Here is a 23,294-nt window from a genome sequence, read left to right as displayed (position 1 = left end):
AATAAAATATAATAACAGATAACAAGATTAGGACTAATCTTAAATAAATTAAATAATTTATTAATATCTAACTTTTATTTTTTTAAATATTTATTATAATATTTTTATTTATATTAATATTAATATTAATATTAATACTAGTTTAAGATCTAGTTAATATAAAAAAACTAAAATTATTAATATCTATAAATTTTAATAGAAAAGATAAAAGTAAGTTTCTAAATTAATTTAATAATATATAAATAAAGATTAAAATTAATTAATAATTTATTAATATACCAGCTGAACAGGTCTGGTATATATTTATATTTTTAAATAAAAAAATTAAAATAAAGATTAATTTATAAATAAAAATTAATTATAAGATCTTAGTCTTCTTAGTTATAATTTTAATTAATTATTTTAAATTAATTTATAAGAATCCAGCTTAATAGAAAAAAATTATTAATAAATTATTTATTTTTAAATAAAAAAATTAAATAATTAATAATCTTTTAATAAAAATTAACAGCCTGCTAATTAAGACCAGAAAATATAATTAAAAAAATTTAAATAAAAAGAATTTTCTATACTAAATCTTAAATAATAATATTTATTAATAAATAATAAATATTAAATAAAAATTAGATTTTAAAGATTTTTACTGATAGATTAAATAAGTAGTTAATAAATTTATAAAAATAAACTAATTTTTAAAAAAATAATTAAAATATTTAAATATCTAGACAAGTAATATTTTTAAAAAAATAATTATAAATAATATTATAAATTAAAAATTTATTATAGCAAGTACAGGACCTACTTAATAAATTTTATAAATATTAAAAAAAATATTAGTTAAATATTATAAAACAAAACTTTATCTATATTATAAATTCTTAAAATACTATATTATTAGATATTTTTATTTATTATTATAGTATTTCCAAGATTTAAAAAATAAAATTTATTAAATTTTATTTAAAAATAATCCAGCTAGCAAAGTTAATTAGATATTAAAAAATTTAATTATTTAATAATTTTTAATTTTAGAAAAAATCTAGCTTTTCTAGATTATTACCTGAAGAGATATATATTAATTAATTATAATTATAAAAAGTTTAAAAAAGAGATTTAAAAATTTAAAAACTATTATATCTTCTCTATATTAGAATTAATTAATAAAATTTATTTTATAAATATTTTAATTAATACTAGTTATATATCTTATAGAATAATTAATTAAAATTTTATAAATAAAAATAAATTAAAGCATATTTCTATTAAATCTTAAAATATTAAAGAATTTAAAAGAGAGAAAGCCTGTGTAACTAAATTAATAAAAATATTATTAAATATAAATAAAAACTTATAAAAATATATATATCTCTATATTTTATTATATATATATAAATATGATATTATATTAGGATTTTTATAAATAAAATATTAGAATATAATACTTTAAGTTAAAGACTCTATATTTAATATCTAGAATATAAAAATAGAAGTATAATATAAATAAAAATAGAATTATTTTTTAATATTATTTATAATCTCTGCTAACATGTGGTATATTTAAAAAAATTAAAAAAAAAAATTTAATAAAGCTGTTTATAATAAGCCTAGTAGATATTAATAAAGTTTTTTATAAATTTAATTAATTAAAAGATTTTATAAAAATAGAAAATAAATTATTAAGCCCCTATTATAAGTACTTAAATATTTTTAATAAAATTATAAAATAATAATAAATATTTTATTATTTTATTATCCGGAGATAGACCATGCTATTAAGATAATTAGAAATATTAAAGAAAAAAAAAAAGATTTCTTAGGATTTTTTCTATTAAATAAATTAATTAAAATTTTTAGTACTACAGAAAATCTTAATTAATTTTTTAGAAAAAAAATTTATAAGAATTAATAACTCTCCAGCAGCCGCGCCTGTATTATTTATTTTAAAATCTAGTAGTAATTTATATTTTTATATAAATTATTAAGTACTTAATTAAATAACTATAAAAGATTAATATTTCTTGCTATTTATTTAAGAAATCTTTTAATATATTTTAAAAACTTACTATTATATTAAACTAGATATTATTCAGGTCTTTTACTGTATTTAAATTAAAAAAAAAATAAATAAAAAACTATATTTTATATTTATTTTAAATTATTTAAATAATTAATAATCCTGTTCAGACTTGTTAATTATCTAAGTATATTTTAATAATATATTAATTAAATTTTATAGAAATTCTTTAATAAATTCTACTCTACTTATATTAATAATATTTTTATTTTTATAAATAAAAGTTTAATTATATATTATATCCAGGTATAGTAAGTACTAGAATATTTATAAAATATAGATTTTTAAATAAATATTAATAAATATAAGTTTAAGATGACCACTACAAAATATCTAGAATTTATTATTAAAATAAAAAAAAAAAATTATATAGATTTTATTAAGATCTAGATTATACAGGACTGGAAGATACTAAAGATTATTTATAATATTAAAATTTTTTTAAAATTTATTAATTTTTACTGGCAGTTTCTTAAGAACTAAAGAATTTATTTAAAATTTTTAATATAATTTATTAAAAAAAATATTAAGTTTAACTGGATATCAGAGACCTAAAAAATATTTAAAATTCTTAAGAAAATCTTTATTATTATTTTTATTCTTATGTATTAGAATTCTGAATAAAAAATATTAATAAAAATTAACTTTTCTAGATAATATACAGAAGAGATATTATTTTAATAAAATAATTAAAAAAATTTTTATTTAATAATATATTTTTTAAAAAAAAATCTGCCTGCAGAGTACAACTACTAGATTTATAATAAAAAATTACTAGTAATTATCTAAGTTTTATAAAAATAGGAGCTGGAGCTTATTATATTTTTTTATTTTAAAATTTTTAATAATTATTAAAACTTAAAATATTTCATAACTTAACAGTGGCTTATAGAATAATAAATATATTAAATTTAATTTTTAAATTATTTTAATTTTATGATTAATTATTATCCAGAAATAATAAATATTTAATTAAATATCTTATTTTAAAGATCCCAGGACATGCCTAAAAAAAATAAATATATTATAAATTAAGAGATCTAGCTATTTTATCCTGTATTTAAAAAAGAATTTATTTATATAATATTTATTAATAAAATTTTTAATAAAAAAATCCCTGCCAGTCCAGAGCCTAAGAAATTAATATTAAATAATTTATAAAAATAAGTAGAATAAGCTGATAAGAATCTAAAAAAATATTATAAAATAATAATTAAAAATAAATCTAAATTTTTTAAATAATTAAAATTAAAAGTCTTTATTACAAAGTACTAGCTAGATATAAATTAATATTTATTTTTTTAAAAGTAAGTCTAGATTTTTAATTTAAAGTTTTTATAAATTTAGATTATTTAAGAAATCTATAATAGTATAATTACTAGATATTCTAAATAAAACTAGATTTATAAAATAATTACTTATTATTATTATTAATTAAATATAAATAAAAATATTTATTAATTCTACTATAATTATAACAGCTATAAAGTTAATTATATTTAAAAAAATTATAAATAAGATCTTTTAAAACTATTATTAATTTCTAATTAATTTTAATAAAATATTATTATTAATTTCCTGGTAGATCTTCCGGAGTCTTAAAATTATAAAAATATTATAATTATTACTAACTAGTTAACTAAAAATATTATTATTAAAACTATTCTAAGTATAGATATAAAGAACTTTATAAATATATTTATTTAAATATTTTATAATTATTATGGAGTACTCTAGTCAGTAATTTTAAATTATAATTTTTAATTTATAAATAAATTATAAATAATCCTATACAAGATCCTGAATATTAAATAATATTTTTTTATTATTTATTATTCTAAAATAAATAAAGTAATAAAGTACTGAATTATAATTATTAAGATTTTTTTATAATACTTTGTAAATTAATAATAGATTAATTAATAAAAATTATTATTTTTAGTATAGCTAGTTTTAAATAATTAGAATTCTATATTAATAGAAATAAGCTTTTTTTTTATAATATAATTTTTATATAAAGTTCTTAGACTTGAATATTAAAGCAGATTTTTTAAAATATAATTAAATTAAAAATTCCTAAGAATAAACTAAAATTATTTTTAGTAAATTTTAAGAAGCCTGAGATATTACTAGCTTAATAATAATAATAATATAAAAAATATAAAAATAATATATTAATTAATAGTAAAATCCTGTTTCCTACTATAAAGAAAATAATAAGATCTAGTTAGATCTGAAAAATATTATAATTAATTAATTTAATAAGAAATTAGACTAATAAAATATAAAATTTATAATATTAAAATAAATTAAAATATATATATACAAGCTGGATATATTATTTAAAATTTATTTAATATTTTATATTAATTTATTTTAATTTATTACTACAGACTCTTTATTTATTTAAAAAATAATTAATTAATAATTAAATACTATTATCACAGAAGACAGTATTAAAAAATATATTATTAAGAAAATTATAAATAAGAAAAATATATTCTAAAAAAAATACAGCTATAAAAAAATATTTTTAATTAAATAAAAAAAATATATTAAATTTATATAAGAACTAGTAACTAAGCTTTATAATATTAAAATTTATAAATACTAGTATAATTTTATTTATTTATTTTATTTAAAAAAATCTATATCGGCTCAGCTGTATTATAATAAAGAGAATAATAATTAAAAAAAATTAGATTTTATCAGCTATCTAGAATCAGAATATTTATATTTTAATTTATTTAGTTCTAGATCTTGACCTGGAGATATCTATAAGAAAAATAGAAATTTCTAAAATAAATAAAGAAGTTTACTGGAATTACAAAGAAAAATTCTTAGAAAAATTATTTATAAGAAGGACTAACTTATTTATAGATTAAATAATTCTTTCTTTAATAAATTTAATTTCTCTACTAACTACTGTACCTTATGTAGTCCTCCCGGCTTCTTAGCCTGTCACAGGAGATAGATATTTCTTTACTTTCTAGCTATATTTCTATACCTGCAGAGTGTCTCTAATACTATACACATAATATAATCACATTAGCTATCCCTCCAAATAATCTGATAGTGTGTAATAAATGTATTTCTAAAATACTCGGTTATTTCAACATAGCCGCTGTCCAACAGGCATTAATAGTCATACTCTTACCAACAGTAAACACTTTGCTATGGATTATACATACTAATTATATATATGGGATCCTAGACTACTATATTACAATATACAAGTGATCTTATAGTATTAATTTCATTCTAATATAGATAAGATGGATCTCTAGATTTTTGGGACTTCTTCTACGTATGAATTCATCAGTAATTACATAATCATATATAACATCTTTATATTTCGTTACCCATAATAATTATATTTTATCTGGAGATATGATAACATCACATCTCCAGTTTCTTTAACAAGCCAATTAATCAAAGGTTTTTCGGGTCAGGTACTCTAATAGCATCAATGATAATAAACAATGAAATGCTATGTCTTTCTAGGTATCGAATTGTGGTGCATAAACCGGAATCTTCCGAGAAAGAACTGGGGCCGCCAGGCAGCTCCGAATGTACAAGCAAAATTCTGTATGATTTTAGCCGGCAAGGAGTTAGCCATTTTGCGCCACGGGATCTTAGATTCCGCGGGAGGACACAATCGAACACCTCTGAGTGGCGGCTTATTCAATCCCCGCACACGAAAACTGGGGTAAGAAGACTCACAGTTAAGCGAATGCTTGGACTGGGACTCCATTAGCAAAGTCCATGTCTTTCAGCCCTGAATGGCATGGCCAAAGCATATTGCGGGGTCCCCGGATTTCTAGAAAAATTCTGACATGATATAAAATGCATTGACATCCTTGGCTCAATCTGATCAGCATCATACTTGACAGGCAGCTGATACTGACACCATTCACTATGCTTCGTGGAAAGTCGCTCCACCTCGCACAGGTCCTTCTCACGGTAGCTCCCGCATTCATTACCTACGGATACAACCAGGCCGGAGTAGCACCCCTTGCCAGTCTGCAGTCATGGTAACTCACCCCTTGAAGATGTTATTGGAAGATTTGGTTCGGCTGATCAATTCTGTAGGGTCACCACATTTCCAGAGATTGACACGGTTAACACCCATGGTGCCATTAAGGAGAGAAACTCAACGAGGAAAGGCGCAGTCATTGCCTCTTATCAACTGGGAGGCCTTCTTGGGGCGCTTGCGTGTGCGCATATCGGTGACCGCTTCGGCCGGCGAAGAACTGTCTTTATGGCTACTATTCTTACGATCATTGGGGAGCTGCTTCAGGCATCTTCTTATAGCATCATTCAGTTCACCCTGGGTCGAGTCATTCTTGGCATCGGGGTCGGGCAACTGAGCGCCACTGTACCAGTATGGCAGGCTGAATGCAGTTCTGCAAAGCATCGTGGTCAGCATGTGGTAGTAGATGGGATCTGTATGGTCCTAGGCTTCGTGATCACAAACTGGGTTTCCTATGGGTTCGGGAAGACGGCGGGTGAAACCCAGTGGCGTGTCCCATTAGCCTTGGCTCTTGCCTTTCCCCTGATTATCCTCGGGTCGTTATTTATGATTCCGGAATCACCAAGATGGCTAGTTATGGTATCCAAGAGGGACCAAGCAGCTCACAGTTTAGCGGCGTACAGGGGTCTTCCCATCGACGATGACATGGTCCAAAGGGAAATTGCGAGCATTGAGTCATCGCTGGAGCTCACAGAGCAATTCAAGAGCTTCACCCTACGAGAGCTATTTACGGGCGATGATAAAGAACGTCTACTGTACCGGTTCGCCCTTTGTCTTGTCATCCAGTTCTTCCAGCAAATGTGCGGAGGAAATTTGATCTCCACCTACATTTCCACCATCTTTGAGGAGAATTTGCACCTTGATAAAGATTTGTCCAGCATACTAGGCGCCAGCGCACTCACATGGAAATTCGTATGCAACTTCATTCCGTTCTTCGCAATCGACCGCTTTGGCAGGCGCAAGGTGTTCATGCTTAGTGGTGCTGGAATGTGCATTTGCATGATAGTATTAACTATTACGACCAAGTTCTCTGACGCCAGTCGGGGCCTCTCAATTGTCTCTGTGGTCTTTATCTGGCTTTTCAACATGTTCTATCCCATTGGATTCTCTGGCGCAAACTTTCTCTATTGTACCGAAGTTGCTCCTATGCGTCTGCGTGTGGCTATGTCGTCCGCATCAACCGCAAACAAGTGGCTGTGGAATTTTATTGTCGTGATGGTTACACCTGTGGCTCTGGATACAATCGGGTGGAGATACTATATTGTATATGCTGTTATCTCTGCCTGTATCCCAGTCACTGTGTATCTCTTCTACCCAGAGACCATGGGCCGCAATCTCGAAGCCTTAAACGAGGTGTTCCACGATGCTCCGTCCGCATGGCATATTGTGGCGATGGCGAAGAGGCTTCCGCAAGGAGACGTGACAGACGCGAATGCGCAGATCGAGGACGAGAAGTGTACTGTGGAGCAGAAGGAGCATGCTTGACTTTCCTGCCATTATTGTCTCTGTTTCTACTTTTTGTTATTTCCATTTCATTTTCATTCTTTCCCGAGCCGCAATAATGCATGTTTAGTTGTTTAAATGAAGATCACTCTGCATTGGCTATCCAGGTAGACTCCTATCATATTTATGCAGAATAACGGAATGCCAGATACAGCACAAGGCACCAAATTCAAAGTATCTCAATTGTGACTGTTCAATCACATAACCCGAGCCTAATGTTCACTATATATAACCAGCCATGGCTAATAATAAATAGGGAAGGCGGAGAGGTATCCAAATGAACTAATGCTATCTCGTACAACCTAATTACAAGAGCCCTGACAACCCTTCATAGTATCGCAATATAGCATATTTATTATATGACTTGATTTGCGAGTTCATAGGGACCAGCAACTTTCGGTCAACTACTTCAGCACGTACTAACGAAACAGGCATTGATGTTGGGCCATGGTGTCGCGAGGTACCAGTGACCGAGCGGGAATGGATTTGTTCGATGCTCGGACTTATTGCCTTCTGTTGCCCTCATGTCCACATGGGGCTGCGGTGGCGTGATCCGTTCCGCGGAAGCCCCATGGACATACAGTCTTTCAGCTAGGCAGTGGAGTGGGTACATAGTTATCATGGCTGACGGACGGAACATGATATGCCGCGGAATAGTACCCATGGGAATTACATCAGGAAGCAGCTATTCTTTATCTGAATTCGCATCCCTGAAGCCAGTTATAATCCTAAGACTACTACTATAATGTAAGATAAAATATATAAACGAGGTATATGGTATAACAACAGGTTTTTGACATCTGTGAAAGTCAAATACCACACTCTAACTCACGCGCTGGGTACAAAGCATTTTAAGATTTCATGCAAGAGACCGTCCATTTCGACTCGAGTCAATCATGACACAGACATATTCAGTCACCCGCAGTGAACCCATCCCCGTCTTACCGAAAATAACATACAGGTCGAAAGAATCAGTTCGGAAATCCATTCCAGCGGTATGGATGCGTGCCGGCACATCCAAAGGCCTTTTTCTTCATCGCCACCATCTTCCCGCGTCGCCAACGCTCTGGGAACCGATTTTGCTATCCGCGATGGGCTCCAGTACGGGTCATTCTCGTCAAATTGACGGGGTAGGCGGTGCCTCCTCGACAACGTCCAAGGTCGCCATTGTAGAACGGTCGAGTCGTCCCGGTGTCGATGTCGAGTATACGTTTGTGCAGGTGGCGCCGGATCAGCCACGGATCGATATGACTGGGAACTGTGGCAATATTGCATCTGGAGTGGGGCCGTTTGCACTGGATGAGGGTCTTGTCAGCGTCCCTGAGCGGGAAAAAGAGGTTTGTTTTCTTTATGGTTCTCAGTGGGACGGTGTGAGGACGGCAGAGACTGATTGAGCCACAGATCAATATCAGGATTTACAACACCAACACCGGTCAACATATCGTTGAAACAGTCCAAGTCGCGACTGACGGCTCATTCCGAGAGGATGGCAAATATGCGATTCCAGGCGTTGAAGGTACAGCCAGTCCTATCAAAGTTGCATTCCTCAAGCCATGCGGTAGTATGACGGGCCACATGTTTCCGAGCGGGAGGCACCAGGAGATGCTAACGGTGCAGTCCCGGGGATTTGGAACACTATCCGTGCGAGTCAGCCTTGTTGATGCCGCGAATCCGTTTGTGTTTGTTGATTCTGCGTCCCTGCCGCGAGAAGCCTCGTCCGCTATCACGGATGCTGCGGATCCAGCCTTCCTGGCATTGATCGAGGATATCCGGCAACATGGTGCGGTGCGGTTTGGCCTTGCTGAGAATGTGGATGCTGCGAGTCAAGTCCGCGGAACCCCGAAGATTGCTATTTTGTCTCCCGCCAGTGATAATGTAGACGGCGTGGACATCGAGGTGAAGGCGTTCAGCATGGGAAAACCCCATCCAAGTCTGCAGCTGACGGGTGCGGTATGTCTCGGCGCGGCGACAATCATACATGGCACCATTGCTTGGGACCTGGCCCATATCAAAGAAGGGAAAGAGATTCCAAAGCATGGGATGTCGCTAGGAGACCACCAGATTGCGGGCGCGGTGCCGGTCGGCATCCGCCATTCAGCTGGGGTAATCCATGCGGAGACGGTCCTGGGAATAGACAGGAAGGGCGCCATCGACGTGGACCGGGTAGCGGTATATCGAACGGCTCGGCGGCTTTTTGAGGGCCGTGTTTTTTATAGACCTTAAGACACAGCGGTTACGGGGTTCGCTGGAAATAGATCATGCCATCACTGGTCCATTATAGGATGCGGGGAGTTCCAATCGACTAGACCGACATTCATAGGTAGGCAAGGAGCAAATACATTTTAGTGGTCCGTGAATGCATTATCCTGCGGAGAACCGTTGAACCCAAATAGCATATCGTCAAATCTGGGATAAGAGTACGCGTCCTCGTACGGCCCTACAACGGGAGCTATAGGAGCCGGAATGTTCGAATGAGATACCGTTGGACCAAAAGAGAGATCCATGGCTTCGCGCATCAGTCCGTCTGCGGGCCTGGGTTGTGTTCCGATAAAACTTTGAATTACCATTTCAATGTCCAGCTCGGACGGTTCAATCTCTGGCGGAGAATCGTGGCTGATTGCAGGCGCCGGTCCCAACGGTCTTTCGGTTGGGATTGTCAAATCGTCTGATCGGCCGTCCATACGATTCGGACTGTCGTCGACTACAGTCGTGCAACCATCTAAGCGAACACCCATGCGGTCCATCAGGTGTAAAATCACGTTGTGGGCTCGCCGCACTGCCCAGTTTGTCTCCTGGTTCTTCTTAAATATGTCGAGGCAACTCTGGAGGCTCGTATGGGCCCTGCTGACACGCTCTCGTTGGGCTGCGACACGCACGAAGATTGTCGCTGCTACGTATGTGGCGTATGATATCAAGTACGGTGCTCGTCGAATGGAAAATGTGTTATCGTAGGCCTGCAGTAATTGAATGATGCTGGAAGCGGCAGTGGTGCAGGTGGTAAACGAGCTCTTGGCCACTGATGGGTCGGCAGTGTAAAGATGGCCCTCGGAAACAAACGGTCGGTGAAGCAGGATGACCAAGACATTGTAGAGAGCGAGTAACGAGAGAACGTGTGGTGGCGGCACTATTCCCACAAGACTGTTGTAGCGCAGGTGATCTGGAAGGCTTTCGTACCAAGTTTTCAACTGCCCATCGAGTCTGTTAAGGGTAGCGATGAGATCGTGGGGCGACCGATTGGAACTTCTCTCTGAATAAACCTTATTCAGAATCTCATTCAAAACTAGCGACAATTTACACAGCCACGTGAATGTCGACACGCTATATGCCGGGGATCCAGGGTATGACTGCACATCAGAATAGGCAAAGGGTTGCCAGGGCTCCAGCTCCTCATAACGGTCCAGGAAGGACAAAAGGACTTTGGTATCAAAACTCTGAAGACTAGCGGGTCGCCCCTGGTATAGGGACTGGATCTTGTCCACAACAAAGGCACCCCAGAATACACGTCTTCGGATTTCGAGGTCTTCTGGCGAAAGACGGCGCATGTTGGGGAGCATCGTGGCGTCGACGTGCATGCCGAGGTCAATAATCATTCGAAATGCCGTGCCAGAATAGAGCCATGCGGCGCTACGTTCATCTCCCAGCGCGAAGAGGGAGCTCGTCATGACTAGCAGTGCCTGGATGGTGGTGATCTCACTTCGATCCAAGGCACTCCCGAGCAGCTCCTTCACCCTCATGCGAAAGGTCCACCCAGCCGTGCGAGCATCATCCGGGTCTCTACGCACCTCGGGACGATTACTGAACTTGGCCGCCCCAAAGTATATCGCATTCAGGAGCAGTTTGGAAAAGTAAGGCCCGTTGGTGGCCATATCACGCATAAAGCTCGGGCGATGCGTTATCAGGAAGGAGTGGTGCTGGCGATTCCAATGCAGGGACAGCAGGTGCATCCCCAACTCGGGATCTACGCCATCAAAGTCCAACTTTCCTTGTTGGAAGTTCAACGTTTCTAGCTGCCCTAGAAACATGAGAACATTAGGGTCCGCGACCAATTTCGGTAATGGGCAAGGACATCATGGATCGCGACTCACTTTGATAAGCGGCCTCTCCCATCAGTTGTTGCTGAATGGGCTCCACAGGACCGGGGCGATTGGCCAGTTGGGCCGAGCCATGACGGCTGACGGGGGCACCGTCAAAAAGGGTACTGGTGAGGCCATGGTAGCTGGAGTCTCCGTTGGCGGAGATAAAGATGCCGGATACAACAGACTGCGGATGATCCATCTTGGTGGACTCCGACTGTTGGTGGAGATCTGCATCAGGGGTTGCCTGTTCTCCATGCGCCGGCGCGGCACCTCCGTCGCCAAGTCGCTGCCGAAGTTGCTCATTTTCAGTCACCAAGTGAGCGATCCAGGCTTTGGATGGCCTAGGTGGGTCAGGTAATCAGCATCTTCTGCAGACGGATTCAATTCCGCGCACCTGGGTCTTGCAGGGCTGGTCATGTACACGCATTCCTTGCCGTAACCTTGACAATTGGAGCACGTTGGCTTTTCGTCGCAGCGCAACTATAGCAGCCGTGAGCGGTAGGGCACGGTCGGAGGGGGCGAAACAGTGGATCTCAACTCACCTTCCTCCGGCGACAGAAGCTGCATGCCTTGGTTGCTCTGCGAGAACGGGACGACGGAACCATTCTTTCCATGGCTTGACAGGGTCTCCGTGGAGAACACGAGACATGGATAGGGGAAAAGAAGATGGAAGATGGCAGATGGAAGATATACGTACCGGGTTTGCACGGAAGGACAGGTTCCGCGGCAATTCATCCTCCGTCGGCAAATCCCGCAATTATTGTGGAGATTTGGTATCACAGTTTACTAAGTACCTCAATATAGTTACTATAAGTTGGTGCAAACGATTGGACTACTCAGCAGCTAACCGTTGTCGCTCTATTACTGGTACTTGGTATTATCATGGCTGCCCCTGCCTCAACAAAGCCGCAAAAGGTCGGCTCATCTCCCTCCAGCGACCGGGAAGGACATTAACCAATTTAACTTGTTCGCAGCATTACACTCCACAGTGGGTCTCTCTGGTTGCTGGCGGAGTGGCTGGAGGGGTGGAAGCTGCGTGCACGGTAAGTAACTAATTCCTTCGGGCTTGCAGCATGTTAGATGCAGGACTGACAAGATGATGAATAAAAGTACCCCTTCGAATACGCAAAGACCCGCGTGCAACTCTTGAGGAGCAGCAAATCGACCCCCTCCAACCCATTTCAACTCATATATACCGTTGCGCAACGGGAAGGCATCGGTGCTTTATATACCGGATGTTCTACGCTGATCATTGTGCGTTCTGATCTAATCCTCTTTCGCTAGGGATAAAGATTTAATAGTTCGCAGGGCACGACGGCCAAGGCCGCTGTGCGATTTGTTTCATACGACACCATTAAGAACTCCCTTTCCGATGAGCGTGGATCGCTCTCCCCAGCACGGGGCATTCTGGCCGGCGTTGTCGCAGGGGCCACAGAAAGTGTTCTGGCCGTAACGCCTACGGAAAGAATCAAGACAGCACTGTTTGTGTCCTGCTTTCCACACAATTCTCAAAGCCATTTTCACTGATTGACGAAGGATCGACGATGCGAAAAACGCCAGGCAGTTCCGATCGAGTCTCCACGCCACGCAAGTCTTAGTTCGAACCCACGGTTTGGGCGAGCTCTACCGGGGACTTGTGTCCACCACGCTAAAACAGTCAGCAACATCGGCCGTGAGAATGGGCACGTACAATATCCTCAAAGAAATTGTCAAGGCACACGACATTCCGCCGACTTTTCTCACTACCTTTTGCATGGGAGCCGTGGCGGGAGTCGTCACTGTGTACGCGACGCAGCCTTTTGACACGATCAAGACGCGGGCGCAAGGTGTCCAGGGGGCAGGGCTTGTAGAAGCCGTCCAGAACATACGGAGTGACTATGGAATTCGGGGTTTCTGGAAGGGCAGTTCAATGCGGTTGGGCAGGCTGCTTCTGAGTGGCGGGATTGTCTTTTCGGTGTATGAGAAGATGACGTTTCTGCTGCATCCGAGTGTGCGGGTCGAGTGAATGTTCAGCAGATCAGATAGAAATATACTTCTTAATTTCATCGTTTCTGCTAAATAAAAATATAAGAAAAACAGCAAAAGGAAAAGGAAAAGAAGAAAGAAAGGAAAGGGGCAGAAAGGGGGAAAAGAAAGAACGAAACAGCCCGAAATCTTGTAGAGTTTCAATGAGTGTAGTTTCTAGAATCCCCATGTAAACAATGCTTATAGACTTCCTTCAGTATCCGGCCAATAGGATCATAGGAATATATCTATTCAAATTCTGCTTCTCTCATAGTAGTTAATCTCTTCTCCAAAAACCAGAAGCCTTTTGATATATATATTACCGCCCAACATACATTATATATCGATGGTTAGTTTAACTTCTCACAAGACGTTACAAAAGTATAATGCCTTCCAAGCATGACCAGTCCAATCCGTCCATTTATGAATAGGTGATCTCAAAAGTCCCATCTTTCCTATGTTCTACATTGGCGAGAAGCGCGCCATCGGTATTCAAAAATCGAAGCATGCCCGCATGCTGGATCGCGTTGGTAAAATCCACTATCTCACCTTCCTCGGCGTCATATGCACAAACCCAAAGTTGGATTACGGGCGCAATGACAGCAAATTGAATTGCATTGGCATCGGTGGGAGCCGGATACTACAACTAGATTAGCTGCTTTTTACCATAGGACAAGGGAACGGAGGAACATACATAAGCAAAAGGCCTCGTGCCCACACTTCCATCGGGCAACCTGTTGCCCTTGGCCATTCCATACACGATGTATTTCCCATCCGATGGAGAAAGGTCACCACCGAAATCAAACCGTACCATGTCCATTGGTGCTGTTTTCTCTTTCACCGTCATGAGTGGGTCGCCTGTTTCGTTTTTCGTGAGGCCAAAAGTACCTGTAATACCCTTATTTAGACTCTAGTCACACTGCTTATTCCTTCCAGCCTTTGAAAACTCCTATACAGCGATGATAATGGGATATACATACTTGCAGGCGTCGTGGGAGTCGCGGGATCAGCATCCTTTACATCGATCGATGTTACCTTCACGCCAAACCCGGGTTTCTCAGCGGTAGTCCCAACCCCTTTGCTGATATTAATCTGGTGTATTTACTGGGAAGTGTAAGGGTGGGTAGAGTATGTCACACACATCCGTATAGTTGATACGTGGTTGATGTATCCCACGTCTGTCCGGTGTCGAGTTCCTTTGCGTGCCAGACAAGACATCCCCCGTCATGCTTATTGTTGTTGCTTCCGAGGGTCATCATGGGTGGACCGGGAATAATGCCATATTTCTGTTTGCGGCCGGAGTTGTTCACGACGTGGATGGTATGGTCAGGCATGTTTCAAGGCAAGTGACTGAGTTAATGTAGAAGGCAGGACTACTTTGGCCGTGAGGGTCAAAAGGTAGTAGTCGTTGGTGCTACTTATATCCCTTTGATGTGGTATCTTTTTCGTTATTTTAAGGGCAAGGTGCGGTAGTCATGAATCATTAGACGCCGTGAACGGTAGTTGCATTTATAAGGAAGGTAGCATCGGGGTTTCCCAAAGGTGGAGCTCCTAGTATCATCATTACATTTACATTGTTTTTTTGTTTCATTCTGGTGAATTATATGTTTTTGACTGTGAATGTGGCTCTGCCAGTTATGAAGAAGACTGAATGACGAGGTAGCAATAGGCTGTCCACACTTTTATGTTGTCTATGTTTCGCCTGTTCGTCATCCGAGAAATTCGGGCGCTAACACCGAAGTAGCATCTTCCTATGAGTTGCCCTATCACCCAAATGTGTCAGGTCAGATTTAACACACTCTTACACCCCAAAACGAGACGGAACCTGTTAAATCAAGCTTATTTATTCTGGGGTATATCGTCAACATCATCAGGGCCGTCTTTGGTCTACCTACTTCCACAGATTGATGCCTTATTAATGCCTTCTGAAGCCGAGGCCCCACCATCCGAGCTGTGCCAACGAGAATAATAGCCTTCCCTTGGCCGGCTATTGTGAAGACACTCGGGCATTGTTAGAAATGCTAATCTGTCCTTATTACCATTACAAATCAATTAGACTCCCAAGATAGTGGGTCAAGACGGCTGTCCCAAGGTTGCCGACATTTCGCAAGCCACAGCCGTTCGCAAGAAAATAATACCCTCAGTGAATCATAGTAAGGAAAATAACCAACTTGTATTAGTTGCCTTCTCTGGCCAGCAACTTACATGAAGCGTGTGTGTGCACTTTCATCTATTCCCTTAAAGCTAATATCTCAGCTGGGCTGGTCTAATAATAGTTACTCCGGACTTAATTTCCGGGCTGACTCAGGATGAGGGGTTCAAAATGCTGCAATGCTGGAGTCATGTGACCTCGGCTAACTAAGTACTTGGTAATGGGCTAGTATTCCATTCCAACCTCTCATAATATTTATTGATGGGAGGAGATGCCTCAGTTGAACCTTATTGGGCCATTATGAAGGAGGGGGCGGGGAATGTGACCGTGGAATTACATTAGTTGAGACAGTATCAGGGATTGACTGACACAATCCGATGACACAGTGTCCACTGGTCAAACGACCTTCTCATTTATAATCTACAAGGTAAAATATAGGAAATAGTGAGCCGAGTGTAACGCGTGACTAGAAAGGGTCAGAACAATTGAAGTTGGGTCACTGTTTACTGTTGAGCTGATCGGCAACAACAGCAACGAGGTGAACAGCACTGGTAACATTCTTCTTCAGCTATACCCACATTCTATTCCATCTTTGTTTAGCATATTTCGGTAGTTCGCACAAACCCTCTTCCATCATGATCGCCATAGGAAATATAAATCCATGATGTTCTTGTTCTTCTAGTACTTCACTTACCACTGATGTCATCAGCATTTCTAACCGAGTAATACAGTATGGTTTTGGTAGCACTTATCACAGGAGGAAGTAAGTTACCATCCCCATATGCCCATGATACTAAGTAGTAATGGCCGACCGTGAATAACCATTCATAGCCAGTGGCATCGGCCTCGATGTCGCTCAACAACTTGACCTCACCGGCCTCTGGAAAGTTCACATCATTGGTAGCAACTTGGAACGCGGCAAAGCGGCCGTTGTGTCGCTTAAAAATACCACATTTCACCAGGCTGATGTGACAAAGTACGAGCAGCAGGGCAATACGTTTCAGAAGATCTTCAACGAGGAGAAGAGATTAGACTTTGTCTTTGCGAATGCCGGCGTCGCCGAAGACACGGTCTTCTTCTCCAAGCATGAAACAGGAATCCCGCCACGGCCTGATATTGCTGGACTAACGGATATTAACTTGACTGGTGCCATCTATACAAGTTACCTCGCCATGCACTATTTTCGCCGATCGCCGGAGGTGACGATGGGGAAGAGGAACCTGATTATCACGTCGAGCATCGGTGGGTTATATCCATGCATGCATACGCCGGTATATTCAGCGACAAAACGTAAGTACACGATGCCGCCATGGCGGATGCAAAGCTAAGAATTCTAGATGCTTTGGTTGGGTTTACACGCTCGATCGGTAAACAATTGTGGAACGAAGGCGTGAAAGTGAACGCGATCTGCCCAGGAGTAGTCATCACACCCTTGATTACACCAGAGCTGAAGGCGTACTTCTCGGAGAAGATCCTGATCACTACAAATGATGTGACCAACGTGATCTTCAAGCTAATCTCGCAAGACGACGTGACAGACTCAAAGGGGACGTTTGTCTCGCGCGATCAGCTTCATTCGCAAGCAATCCTAGTGTCCGGGGAGAAGTACTACTGTGTCGACATGCCAGAATATTTTGATGAGGAGACGCAACTAACTCATCAGCAAATGATGGGTTGAAGATGCCGGACGTTACTCTTCGTTTATATAGTTGGCAGGCGTCCAGGGGGTCTTGCTTCTCGACGATTGAAGTAATAATGACCTTGGAAAGCCGAGTGGAGATGGTTTGCACCTCATCATTAGTCTCAGGTCATGCTTTGACAATATCCATTTTGATAGAAATTGGACCCACCAACAAGCGCTGATCGATCCTGCACATATTTCACTGTACCCACCAGTTCATCGTGTTTCCAAATTGCGTAATCAGTCTTCAGTCGGAACGTATTTTGCATGATGGGCGATAGTAGTGGAAAATCAGTCACTATATGGGCCGGGGAAGGATTAGCTTTGACTCGACCATCCCTCTTCCTTGATTCCCCGCGCCTCTTAAGATGAGATGTAGGTCGCTATTGATTCGAATGGCTGATCTCAGTTCGCTCGCTTACACTCATAATCTCTCTACCTGGGTGACGTACGACCTTTTACATAAAGCATACAACGTGATGACCGATGTGAGGGTTACTATTGCTCTTAGACCCATATAAATAATAATGTCTGTACACAGATATCGTTCCCGATAAGATCAAGTTAATAAGAATAAAGGGAAAAAAAAAAGGGGGGGGGGGGGGGATTACTCTTTCTATGTGGACGTAAATGACTGCGTGCCGGTAAAGCTTTATTAGTGTGTTCGTGAGGATTGCAGCAAGAAAGGATCCAGAGTCTAGTGGGCCTCATCGAGCATAGTCCCAGGACTGACCAGCTCTGTAAGGTGACCAAGAGAAGCCCGATATCCTCTTTCTGAGCCAAGGGATCCCATTGCCTACTTGGCGATCGCTATAGAACTTCACCAGTGACTGCTCCCATGGGATTAGTGTGAACGAATTGAGCACTAGAATGAAGTAGCATCTCCGAAGCGTCCAGACATAGCTCCAATATTGAAGTCACTATCTTGTATGCATTACACGATGCCTTGATTTGACAGGCCAATTATCGTCTAATTTATTAATTCTAGACAATAGTTCGCTACACGAAGTATATTTTCGTGGTATTTTTTCGCAATATCGCGTCTGTGAGGGCATTACAGGCTCATGTGATATACTATACTCCACGACACTGTCATAAATCTGTGGTCTCTATGTAGCCACGTTGCTACTACGTATGGTAGCTTCCAGCGGATAGACTGAATTCTCAACAGTTACGCCGTCATAGACCCGGTCAAATCGCTCCTTCAACTCAGAGGGCTTCTTCCACTCATATTCTGGATCACGCAGCCAGAGTCGCAGGAGGTGCCGCCTGTCGAGAAAGGATAATCAGCTCTTCTTCTCTTTTAAGCATCTCGACGCCAGGATACTTACTGTTTCTCGTTGGAGTCGGTGAAGGCACCCCTAGCGTGTAAGATGCTCAAGTTATTGGCAAACTGAATGTCGCCCTTGCGAAAATCCAAAGAAATGGAGTGAGCCTCAGCAGTGAAATGAATCGCGTCAAGCGCTTCTGCCTGGGCCTCAGTGAGTGGCGGTATATGGGCTGATCGCTTGCAGTCCATGTACCCTGTCAGATTTCGCCGCGAATACTGAATCATCAATCGCTCTGGATCGTTCCCGGTGGCAGACTGGTAGTAGAGAAGTGGCCGTAGCTTGTATACATCGCCCGTCGGCGCGAAACTAAATGCAGACAAATCTAATTAGTTCCTTTCACCGAGATCTATGGCCTTCTGTAGCAGTGGACTCACTCATCCAACGGCCAAGGCTCAGACAGCGTCTTGATCAGGTCTGGTCGTGTAGCAGCTAGGACATTGTACACGTGGCAAGTACTGGCAAGGTAACTCTCACCACCCCAAGCACCCTCATTGAGACAGAACAGGGCGATGACATCACCAGCATCCGTGTGGAACACTTGCTTGTCAGCCGTCACCACCGGACCAGGAATATCCTTGGAGTTGCATGATTGACTCAGATCCTTGACGTGAGCTATCATAACGTCGGCTGGCCTTCCTTGCCACTTACTATCCTGGCGACCGCGGATCGGGGCGACGTGTGATGAAAGACCAGTGTAAATTATAACGTTCTCTTCGCGTGTGTACTTGTCGACGGGCAGACCCCGGATGACTTTGAATCCATGACCTTCGTGAACCTGCTTCGAGATATCGCGCAATGTAGTATGCAAGTTTGGCAGTGGGAAGGTGTTCGGACAGATTTCGCCCATTGACTTTCCTAGGGCTGATAGAGATTAGAATGAGTTGGAGCCGATGGTCCAGGAAGGAAGGGAAATAACCACATACACTGGAAGTATCGGAGAGCCCCATCGATCTCCGAAATATCCCCAGTGCTGAGTTGATAGTTCCAATCATATCTATCAGCAATGGTTCTTGCATCCCACACTAGGTCACCTGACAGCTGTGTAGGGAAACCCTCAGGAAGATGCATAGCCAGCTCTTCGGTTTCCTGCCTGCGCTTACTACGCGCCAGATATTTGTCATAGTCAGGCATGTAGTCAATATCAGCCTGCTGGGAAATAGTAGAGGCAACCATGGTGGGCGACATATGACCAGGTGTTCAAGGCACGTAGGATTGTAGGAATCCGATGTGGATAGAGACGTGACAGGTGTTGCATCCAAGGACACTGAGTTTTATATTACTCAGGGAGATGTATGGCGTGATAGTACATCGTGAAGCTGGGCTACCTCATTTGCGATCATGTAGGGCTTTCTAAGAGAACTGTCGAATGGTTGGACTTAGAATGTAGTTCTCTGTAAGGAATGGCAACTGCGGCATGTCGGGGTCAGTATCGGGGTGTCGGCGTTACTGTCGGCGTCCCAAGATCTTTGCGGCGTACGTGTAGAGGACCCGCTCATCTGATGAGTTGACGCCATGAATTCTAGTAATAGACTATCAGTCCAGTTTGAACCCTATGAATTACCACCGTCTCGTGTGAGTCGCCATAGTGTTAAGAAGGTTGAATGAAGATGTTGCCCACTGTGATGCTAACTAACTTGTTGTTCCTTGATTAATTAGTCATATTCCCGTCGAGTCTTTGATTGTCGACCCCCTGCCTGGAACCGAGACCTAAGAACATTAATTGAAGGCAAGCAAGTGTAATTGGCTGTTCGGCTTGAATATGCTCGTATCTGAGCGCCATAATGTCGTAATTTTGGAGCAAAATTATGTGATTACTTTATACCGATGATGTTAAGTAGGCCTTCTCTCCTACTGCTCCCATTTGAATGCTCGCGAGACCCTAATTTCGGAGTCGGAGTAACAATCGGAGTCTCACGAGTCACAACCGTTTCCGCCGGAGAGAATAACATCGCACAGCGGGCGGTGTGGCATTCGGTGCAGAAATTTGCAGTCACCGATGCCTCAGGATGCCGACTCCGACATCATCAAATCGACTAACAGCGAAATCAGGCAAGCTCCCTGCCTGTGATCCATGCCGAGCGATAAAGCTGCGGTGCGACCATGACAAACCGGTTTGCTCACGCTGCAGGGAGCGTGGCCGAAGTGCTGATTGTACCTATCGTTCACGACCTTTCAAAAGACCATCTGCTCGGGCTGCAAACTGGCGAAGGCAAGAGAATGATCAGTCTCATAATACTGGAGTCACGGCCGATGAAACTGTCAACCCTCCAGCAGCTTTCCAATACCCCAACCCAGGCTATTTAGGCTCGTCAAGTCATACAACATTCTTCGATCAATTGCAAATCCAGAAGACCGCAGAATTAGGCCCCACGACTGAAATCAATTCACACCCAAATCCGGCCGATGACTATATCTTCGATGACACCTGTATCGCTAAAGGTGCCGAGCTAATTCTCGAACTGCACCGAGAATCATTGATTCCACAGTTCACTCAGCTTTTCAGAAGATGGATAGCTACGGGGACCAATCTTGCTTTAGCTGGCCCGTTGACTACGCCCTGCGCATCTACAACTTCTCACCTAATCTCAAACTTTGATGGAACACATGCATCGGCAACGACTATTTCCAAGCGCCTCTTCTACAATTCCCGCTGTTCTCTCCGTCTCAACCATGACACAACATTGGACGAATACTGTGCTAACTTTTGTGGGCCTCATGTGCGATGGGAGACCTTGGGTCTTTTTTGTACCGCTGTCTGTCGAGCCTCTATTGACTTGACTTATGCAGAACCAATGTATGGCTCGGAGCAACAGCGTCGTAGAATTCAGAAGTTGACCCTCTCGTACTCGGATCAATTCTTGGATCTATGTTTACCCCTTGACTGTATGAATGACCTTCAACTTTTTCTAACCTACGAAAACTTCATATCTCATTCGCAGGTTGATGGCGACCAAAGTATGTGATCCCGATTCCCGACCCCCAAAAGACAAAGGAAAAATGAAATTCCAGCTACACATGTATTACTAAATACTGATTTGATATGAATGATTCCAGGCTACTTGTCCTGGAGGAAATTGGGGGATGTCGCAGCGGCTCTTTTTGCCCTTGGTTACCACCAACAGCAAACAGAATCCTTTCGTGCAGCTCCTGCATTCCTACGAGATCTGCGTCAGGCCGCCTTCTGTCGAGCATACTCTGCCGACAAAAATGTTTCCATTTTTCTTGGCCGCCCACCTCGAATCCTACGTAGGTTCTGTCATTTTTACCTACCGGGTGATCTTGACGCGAATTCACACGAGGCATCCCGCAGCCCAGCAGTTTGGCTTGATACTCAAAAGCTGGACTTTGCTACTGATTCGAGATGGGCTGGTCTCTGTGCCATTCTGAAGGATGATATATTGGACCTGTTCACCGAGGACAATTATGATGAGAGGGCCCGAAGAGCATGGTAGGTTGAGTTCTGTGTATAAAACCTTAAATGTAGTACTAACCCCAATAAGGTTGATAGAGGCTGATATTCAGGCCCAATGGCTGGCGGTTCCTCGAAGCTGCCGGCTGGAATGTGGCCTTAAAGCCTGTGATCGACGACCAGTAGAACGAGACTTCATGGTTAATATGAAGTTGAACTACCTACATGTCCAATTCCTTCTAAGGCTTGCATTAGTCCGACCTATGTCTACGGAGCCCGACTCCGACTTGCTCGATATATCCTTGAAGATGCTGGGCCTTGTTGCAGAAACCATTCTACTCAAAGACCAGATAGTGAACTCTGGTACATCGCTCGTATGGAAGGTGGGTTCCGTTTGCATCCAAAGTTGCAATATCCTGTCTAACGAGAACGACTTCGAAGGTCGCATACTACGGCTTGTCCGCTGCGGGAATGATTTGTCTAACTCTTGTCAAACGCTCATTCGCCATCCAGAGCTTCACAACAAGCTTTTCCAAGATATTCCAAGAACTAAGCATCCTTGCCGCAGAAATCGAACGCGGAACCTTAGTATATATAGACTCCCCCAACTATGCCTTGCTAGCTCGCGCGACCCAAACCATAAAGGCCATCCTGGATCGGATGATGACGCCTTCATCAGACAATACGATGGTCGCCTCAGATAACCGAGTGCAGCATCCACCTGCCTCCGAGCAAAGGGAAACTCTAGATGACGGATCCTGGTGGCTATGGGACAATACCAACCTCCAAGAATTTGAGCTCAGTTTCTGGCACAATCTTGCTGGCCACCCGTCGCTAAACTAATAAAACGCACTTCCATACTGGTAGTACATTGATTATGATCAGGTATGCATTGGTTTCGCGTTAGGGCTTATGTGTGGCGAGCTGTATTTATCAACAAAATGACGTGGATGTCACACATGGTAGAATCCAAACGAAGAGTACAACATCGGTTCCTTGTCTGCAGATTGCTTGGCGGATTCTACTGCCAC

The 23,294-nt window shown here is 40.5% G+C and overlaps 8 protein-coding genes across 8 annotated transcripts; 5 read left to right on the top strand and 3 right to left on the bottom strand.

Annotated features, from left to right (window-relative positions):
* Nucleotides 1-5,992: 5,992 nt before the first annotated feature.
* BO79DRAFT_278128 (sugar porter family MFS transporter) lies at nucleotides 5,993-7,660 on the top strand (the record flags this gene model as incomplete). Its single annotated transcript, XM_025687861.1, has 2 exons — nucleotides 5,993-6,108; nucleotides 6,167-7,660. The coding sequence occupies 2 exons, from the start codon at nucleotides 5,993-5,995 to the stop codon at nucleotides 7,590-7,592; spliced, it is 1,542 nt and encodes a 513-aa protein (XP_025534128.1). The 3' UTR covers nucleotides 7,593-7,660.
* An 846-nt stretch (nucleotides 7,661-8,506) lies between these two features.
* BO79DRAFT_241297 (DUF453-domain-containing protein) lies at nucleotides 8,507-9,833 on the top strand (the record flags this gene model as incomplete). Its single annotated transcript, XM_025685104.1, has 2 exons — nucleotides 8,507-8,947; nucleotides 9,012-9,833. 2 exons carry the CDS (start codon nucleotides 8,507-8,509, stop codon nucleotides 9,831-9,833), a joined length of 1,263 nt encoding a protein of 420 aa, XP_025534127.1.
* Nucleotides 9,834-9,952: 119 nt separating this feature from the next.
* On the bottom strand, nucleotides 9,953-12,300 carry BO79DRAFT_205071 (C6 transcription factor; the record flags this gene model as incomplete). The annotated part of the gene is made up of 4 exons (XM_025681830.1): nucleotides 9,953-11,622; nucleotides 11,696-12,027; nucleotides 12,081-12,166; nucleotides 12,229-12,300. 4 exons carry the CDS (start codon nucleotides 12,298-12,300, stop codon nucleotides 9,953-9,955), a joined length of 2,160 nt encoding a protein of 719 aa, XP_025534126.1.
* A 268-nt stretch (nucleotides 12,301-12,568) lies between these two features.
* Nucleotides 12,569-13,700, top strand: BO79DRAFT_278114 (mitochondrial carrier; the record flags this gene model as incomplete). The annotated part of the gene is made up of 5 exons (XM_025687860.1): nucleotides 12,569-12,601; nucleotides 12,661-12,729; nucleotides 12,797-12,940; nucleotides 12,995-13,167; nucleotides 13,223-13,700. The coding sequence occupies 5 exons, from the start codon at nucleotides 12,569-12,571 to the stop codon at nucleotides 13,689-13,691; spliced, it is 888 nt and encodes a 295-aa protein (XP_025534125.1). The 3' UTR covers nucleotides 13,692-13,700.
* Nucleotides 13,701-14,111: 411 nt separating this feature from the next.
* BO79DRAFT_278109 (uncharacterized protein) lies at nucleotides 14,112-15,024 on the bottom strand (the record flags this gene model as incomplete). The annotated part of the gene is made up of 4 exons (XM_025687859.1): nucleotides 14,112-14,330; nucleotides 14,385-14,578; nucleotides 14,671-14,766; nucleotides 14,832-15,024. The coding sequence occupies 4 exons, from the start codon at nucleotides 15,022-15,024 to the stop codon at nucleotides 14,112-14,114; spliced, it is 702 nt and encodes a 233-aa protein (XP_025534124.1).
* Nucleotides 15,025-16,398: 1,374 nt separating this feature from the next.
* Nucleotides 16,399-17,520, top strand: BO79DRAFT_278105 (SDR family oxidoreductase; the record flags this gene model as incomplete). The annotated part of the gene is made up of 3 exons (XM_025687858.1): nucleotides 16,399-16,605; nucleotides 16,674-17,132; nucleotides 17,180-17,520. Exons 1-3 carry the CDS (start codon nucleotides 16,575-16,577, stop codon nucleotides 17,518-17,520), a joined length of 831 nt encoding a protein of 276 aa, XP_025534123.1. The 5' UTR covers nucleotides 16,399-16,574.
* A 1,052-nt stretch (nucleotides 17,521-18,572) lies between these two features.
* Nucleotides 18,573-20,110, bottom strand: BO79DRAFT_212018 (TauD/TfdA family dioxygenase). The gene is made up of 4 exons (XM_025683122.1): nucleotides 19,778-20,110; nucleotides 19,229-19,715; nucleotides 18,855-19,160; nucleotides 18,573-18,792 (listed from the first exon to the last, which is right to left on the bottom strand). Exons 1-4 carry the CDS (start codon nucleotides 20,025-20,027, stop codon nucleotides 18,633-18,635), a joined length of 1,203 nt encoding a protein of 400 aa, XP_025534122.1. The 5' UTR covers nucleotides 20,028-20,110; the 3' UTR covers nucleotides 18,573-18,632.
* Nucleotides 20,111-20,954: 844 nt separating this feature from the next.
* BO79DRAFT_260362 (fungal specific transcription factor domain-containing protein) lies at nucleotides 20,955-23,106 on the top strand (the record flags this gene model as incomplete). Its single annotated transcript, XM_025686404.1, has 5 exons — nucleotides 20,955-20,965; nucleotides 21,034-21,809; nucleotides 21,909-22,302; nucleotides 22,355-22,646; nucleotides 22,705-23,106. 5 exons carry the CDS (start codon nucleotides 20,955-20,957, stop codon nucleotides 23,104-23,106), a joined length of 1,875 nt encoding a protein of 624 aa, XP_025534121.1.
* Between the last annotated feature and the right edge of the window lie 188 nt (nucleotides 23,107-23,294).

The sequence above is a fragment of the Aspergillus costaricaensis genome, assembly GCF_003184835.1.
Source record: "Aspergillus costaricaensis CBS 115574 unplaced genomic scaffold BO79scaffold_59, whole genome shotgun sequence".
Classification (NCBI taxonomy): Eukaryota; Fungi; Ascomycota; class Eurotiomycetes; order Eurotiales; family Aspergillaceae; genus Aspergillus; species Aspergillus costaricensis.
This window is presented reverse-complemented; position numbering and strand designations above follow the sequence as displayed.